The 4,557-nt window shown below is 33.2% G+C and overlaps 1 protein-coding gene across 17 annotated transcripts in view; it reads right to left on the reverse strand.

Moving 5' to 3' along the window:
• The window catches only part of RBFOX2 (RNA binding fox-1 homolog 2), a 252,781-nt gene that overhangs the window by 33,384 nt on the left and 214,840 nt on the right, over positions 1–4,557 (reverse strand). For all 17 annotated transcript variants that reach the window (XM_023527399.1, XM_023527394.1, XM_011387275.1 and 14 more), the window contains one exon: positions 3,449–3,502. In XM_023527399.1, the coding sequence (XP_023383167.1) occupies positions 3,449–3,502 (54 nt within the window). The remainder of the gene's footprint in view (positions 1–3,448; positions 3,503–4,557) is intronic.

The following is a 4,557-nucleotide window of genomic DNA, read 5'->3' on the forward strand; positions in this document are numbered from 1 at the left end:
AAAGCAACAAGTTCTCGGTCACTAAAAGTGTCTAGCAGAGAGAATGCAAGGTCAGGAGTACTGGGGGTTGAACTAGGTGACCATTATTTAGCATTCTGTATAAGATTCTATGTGAGAAAAAAGACTGCAAGGAAATACGTGAGAATATTAGTGTATATTCTCTTTAATGAACTATGTATGCTTTTTTTCTCTACTCATTAAATATTGTGTTTTCCTTTTGTAATGGCTTTTAAAAGGCTGCTTTAAAAAAGTTCTTACTCAAAGGATCTATAAGGAGAGTGACAATATAATTTATTGTTCAAACTGGGAAAAAGGGGACATTATTAGTAAGTATATGAAGACAGTAGGTACCAACTGGGACTACTGTCGCTAAACCAGAACATGTGGCCACTCTACCAATATAGTATCCTCTTGTTTATATTAAAATTGTCATGACTGATGAAATTTGGAGAATCAATAAAGACACACATATCCATATAATCATCTTCTAGATTCTGTTTGAATACATTAGCTAATATTTTGGTGGGGGTACCATTTTTCATTATATATCCTAACTGAACATTTTCAAAAGGATAGTCTATCTTTAAGCTAATCACAGGAAATTAGATACAGCTGACTCTACTTTTTTACAAAGGAACAGGGAGTAAAAGGATTTTTAAAAATCACATGGAATAATTTAAGTATACATAGATGCATATAAATGATATATATCCATTCTATAATTCTTAATCTAGGTAAACCAAATCCAGATATGAAGAACAGAGAAGAAAAAAGGAAACTAGTCAACAACAGAGAAACAATTACTTCCTGGAGCACAGAAATTCTACTCTCCAGGCACGCTGGAAAGGTAGGGAAGGGATGGGCATGGCAGCATAACGGTGTTCACTTATGCTTTTAAGTGGGTATATTCTAGAACCTTGGGCCGAAAAGTGTCATTATAAAAAGAAGACACGGTAAAGAGTTGCTTTTTGTTTTGGAGCCATTTGGTTAAACACTGTTTTACGTGTAAGCATCACTTATCTCAGAATTATTCTGTGACTAGTTTTCCCATTACTACTTCAAAAAAATTCAGTAAAGCTCATTTCTATATAGAAAAGCACTCACTGAAAAGAATGAACAACTCTCAACTATGAACAACTCTTAACTAAACCATAGGACTACATAAGTCTCCTTTTCTCTGGTTCCTTTCAAGACATGTAGTAACTTTATAGTTAACTCCAAACATAAAAGAAATGAAAAACGAAACTTAATTTTAATTTATCTTAAGTGGAGCCCAGAAGAGGCATCTAGGTTTTGACTCCAAAACAAATCTCTATTAATGAGCCTCAGAATAGTTCCAGGGGAGGCCATTCTAAGTAAAGAACCTGAGCTGACAGCTAAGAAGGACAAGGATGAAGACAGGTGTTTGAATCAGTTCCCAAAGGCAGATCCGGGACAATTCTGAATTCTGTACTTTGTTTTAAAAACATTTACCAATTAGGAATAGCCTGTCTACCCTTCAGTAGCCCAAAGAAAAATGGGCAGTTGAGGACAGCATCGAACTGAGAGAAACAGCATATGCTTTTAGATTCCCCAAAGAGAAAAGGCAGGCTTGTGTCATTTTAAAATGAAAGTTACAGGGAGAAGCAATTGAATCGGGTAAATTTAAAAATTTTTGGTAGTAAGCAAATCCCTGAAGTCGATGAAAGAAGCCTTAAGAAAGATCAATTTCCTTTGCTTCACAAGAATTCAATCAAATTATTTTCTTGGCAAGGAACAAATCCTCGATGCCTGGTGAAATCGCACTGGGCTTTAAGCTGTCAGCGTCGCCTGGAGGATATTTTAAGTGCATACACTTAAAAAACACTTAAACCGCTACTTTACATCAACAGTGTAGTCAATAATCTTCATATATTTATTTTACATTCACGTGTTACTCATCTCTAAACCACTGTCACTTTTCCACCTTGAAAAGGTCACAAAAAATAAAAGCAAAATACACAACAAAAGAATAGAAATCCATTGTGAGGAAATTACAATCAAACTTTTATTTTACATACTGGTTAGAATTCGAAGAGATTTCACTTTAAAAATACTTACCAGGTAAGTGCTGGAGAAAGTTCTGTATAGGCATATTAATCTTTTTGTGTTTTAACTGAAAACTGGAAGCTTAGAGTATAATTACCTCTTTTAATAATTACAAAATAATTATGGTCAGAATTAAACACTTTTAGTGTTGATGCATTCTATAAAGGAAGGGAATAGTAATCAGGATCATTAAAACAGTAGATACATTTGTGTTAGTACAGATGGGGGCGGCGGGTAAATGTAACTCCTGATAATGTGTTATTAATTCCCAAAGTACAGTGAATTTGGAATAAGAAATTGAAGAGAAATAATAAAGCAAATAAATGAGCTTTCTCAAATTACAGTCTTAAGAAAATTTAATCATAGCCAAGGGCTACTTTCAAATTTTAGGAGAGCTGACCAGATGAAAATTAATTCAAAAACTGGTCTAACCTAAAAACACAAGTAAAACTGAATGTAGCGAGGTAAATATTTATAAGCTTGGCCACAGCTGATTGTGTCTGTAGGGTGTAATTAATTTGTTGAGGAAAAAAACTTTCAAATAAAACTTTCCGAAATTCAGTTCATCAAATATTTTTCCACAATGCCACTGTAAAGACTTTAACCGTTTCTTCATTCCTAAAAACACTACTGCTTATTTTAGTGTATAAAAATTCTAATCACATAGATTGAGAATTTAAAATAAATTATTAAAAGTTTTAATAAAAAAGTTCAGTTCTTATATAGAATACATTTAGAGGAGAATACATATATCAAATTGTATACTGTTACTTCTTTAATTTTTATGCAAAAAAGAAAAATCAACTCACACTATTTGTAACTCGACCTCCTGCAGCTTGCCTACCTGGGTATAACTCAGGAGGAAATCAGTTGACAGGGAATTCCTGAGTCACTACTCTCTGTATTTAAGCTTTGTCAAAATTTATTCAAGAGAGAGAGCATTTTAACTGAATAACTGAAATATTAAATTTGTTCTAAGTATGTCATTTCAAAGTTCGATTTTTAAAAGCTGAACTGTTCTAACAGAATTCAGGACAGAATTCTCATAGAATTTCACTTTCGCCAGTCCTCTCTCTCTTTTCCTTTAAAATAAGCAGCTTAGGCCAAATTTAAGTCTAATAAAGAAACGGTGTCTCCAACAGCCTATCTTCCTGACTAGCATATTCTTCCTTCGAACCTCTACTGCTTCTACCTCATGACTACCAGTTTAAGCATTAGGATAAAGTTTAGCCATGTGGTAGCTTATTTTTAGAGATAATCTAATCCAAGCTAGATAGCTGGGGTACTTTTCTTGAAAAGCAGTTTAAGTTTTATGATTACGTACTGTTTAAAATAAAACTAAAAAGAAACCAAGCATAGTTCATGCTGAAATGGAGCTTACCTTAGAGCCACGTTCATTAAAGATTATTTCTACGTCTAGGATTTTGCCAAACTGCTGCAGAGACAAAATGAAAACATTTGTTTATGGTCAGCTTTTATCCACATACTTTAGTTTCTTTTGAAAAAAGAATAGGGTTTCTTTTTCTTTTACTTATTTAATTAACTTCCATGTTTCTTCTATCTGTTGATAGAACCCAATACCAGTTTCGAAGTTTTCCTCATCACTGAGCTGATGTCTCCTTTTTTACTTCACGCACTCACGCCTTACCCACCTCTAAACGGTGGAAGCTGTTTGCAGGAGATGCAGAGTTACCCTGTTACATACTCCTTCACACGGGCAAGGGATTTTCCCAAGTACAGCTTTAATTTTTTAAATGTCTCAGTTTTAAGAAGTAAATCCTAAGTAGAAAGATAGTCTATTGAAGGCTATTTTAATTTTCCTTTTTTTAAAAAAAAAATTTATGAAAGTAAAACATGTTCATTGTAAAATTAGAAAATTAGATAAAAAGGAAAAGGGAAGCATAAAATGAACCTTAACCTTCTGGTACATAGCCTTCCTGGCTTTTCCTTAGGCGCATATTGTTAAAGAAGTACTTCCACATATTATTTTATTTTATTAATGTGCTATGAACAACTTTCCAAGTCAATATATGGGTTATGTCTATAGGTTACAAGGTATTTTCTTTTCCATCGTATTTAAACATTCATGGACATTACGTATGATTCCATTTATTTGTCACTTTAATCTTTCTGCAATGAACATCATCAAGAATATTTTAAATAGTAAAACTTTGTTTTGTAATTCAGTATTTTTAACATTTGGAAAATCAAACAAAGCTAAAAACACAAAGCCTAAATAACTTAACTCTATAGTTAGAAAGCTAAACGGCTGAGTAGCAGGGCATACACGAATCACAGTAAATTATCTGCAGAAAACATGTATATAAGGTGACAAAACTACCCGTCTTAATTGATATTTGGATGAACTTCATGAAAGAAATGTGCAGTAAGTCTCCAGATGTCTTTTTGGCTCACACCTCCCTCTAAGTACTGGACTCATACCCAATTTATCTATTTCACTTGGATTTCAAACCAGACATTGGGAAATGT

Source organism: Pteropus vampyrus, unplaced genomic scaffold (genome assembly GCF_000151845.1).
Source record: "Pteropus vampyrus isolate Shadow unplaced genomic scaffold, Pvam_2.0 Scaffold16, whole genome shotgun sequence".
Lineage (NCBI taxonomy): Eukaryota > Metazoa > Chordata > Mammalia > Chiroptera > Pteropodidae > Pteropus > Pteropus vampyrus.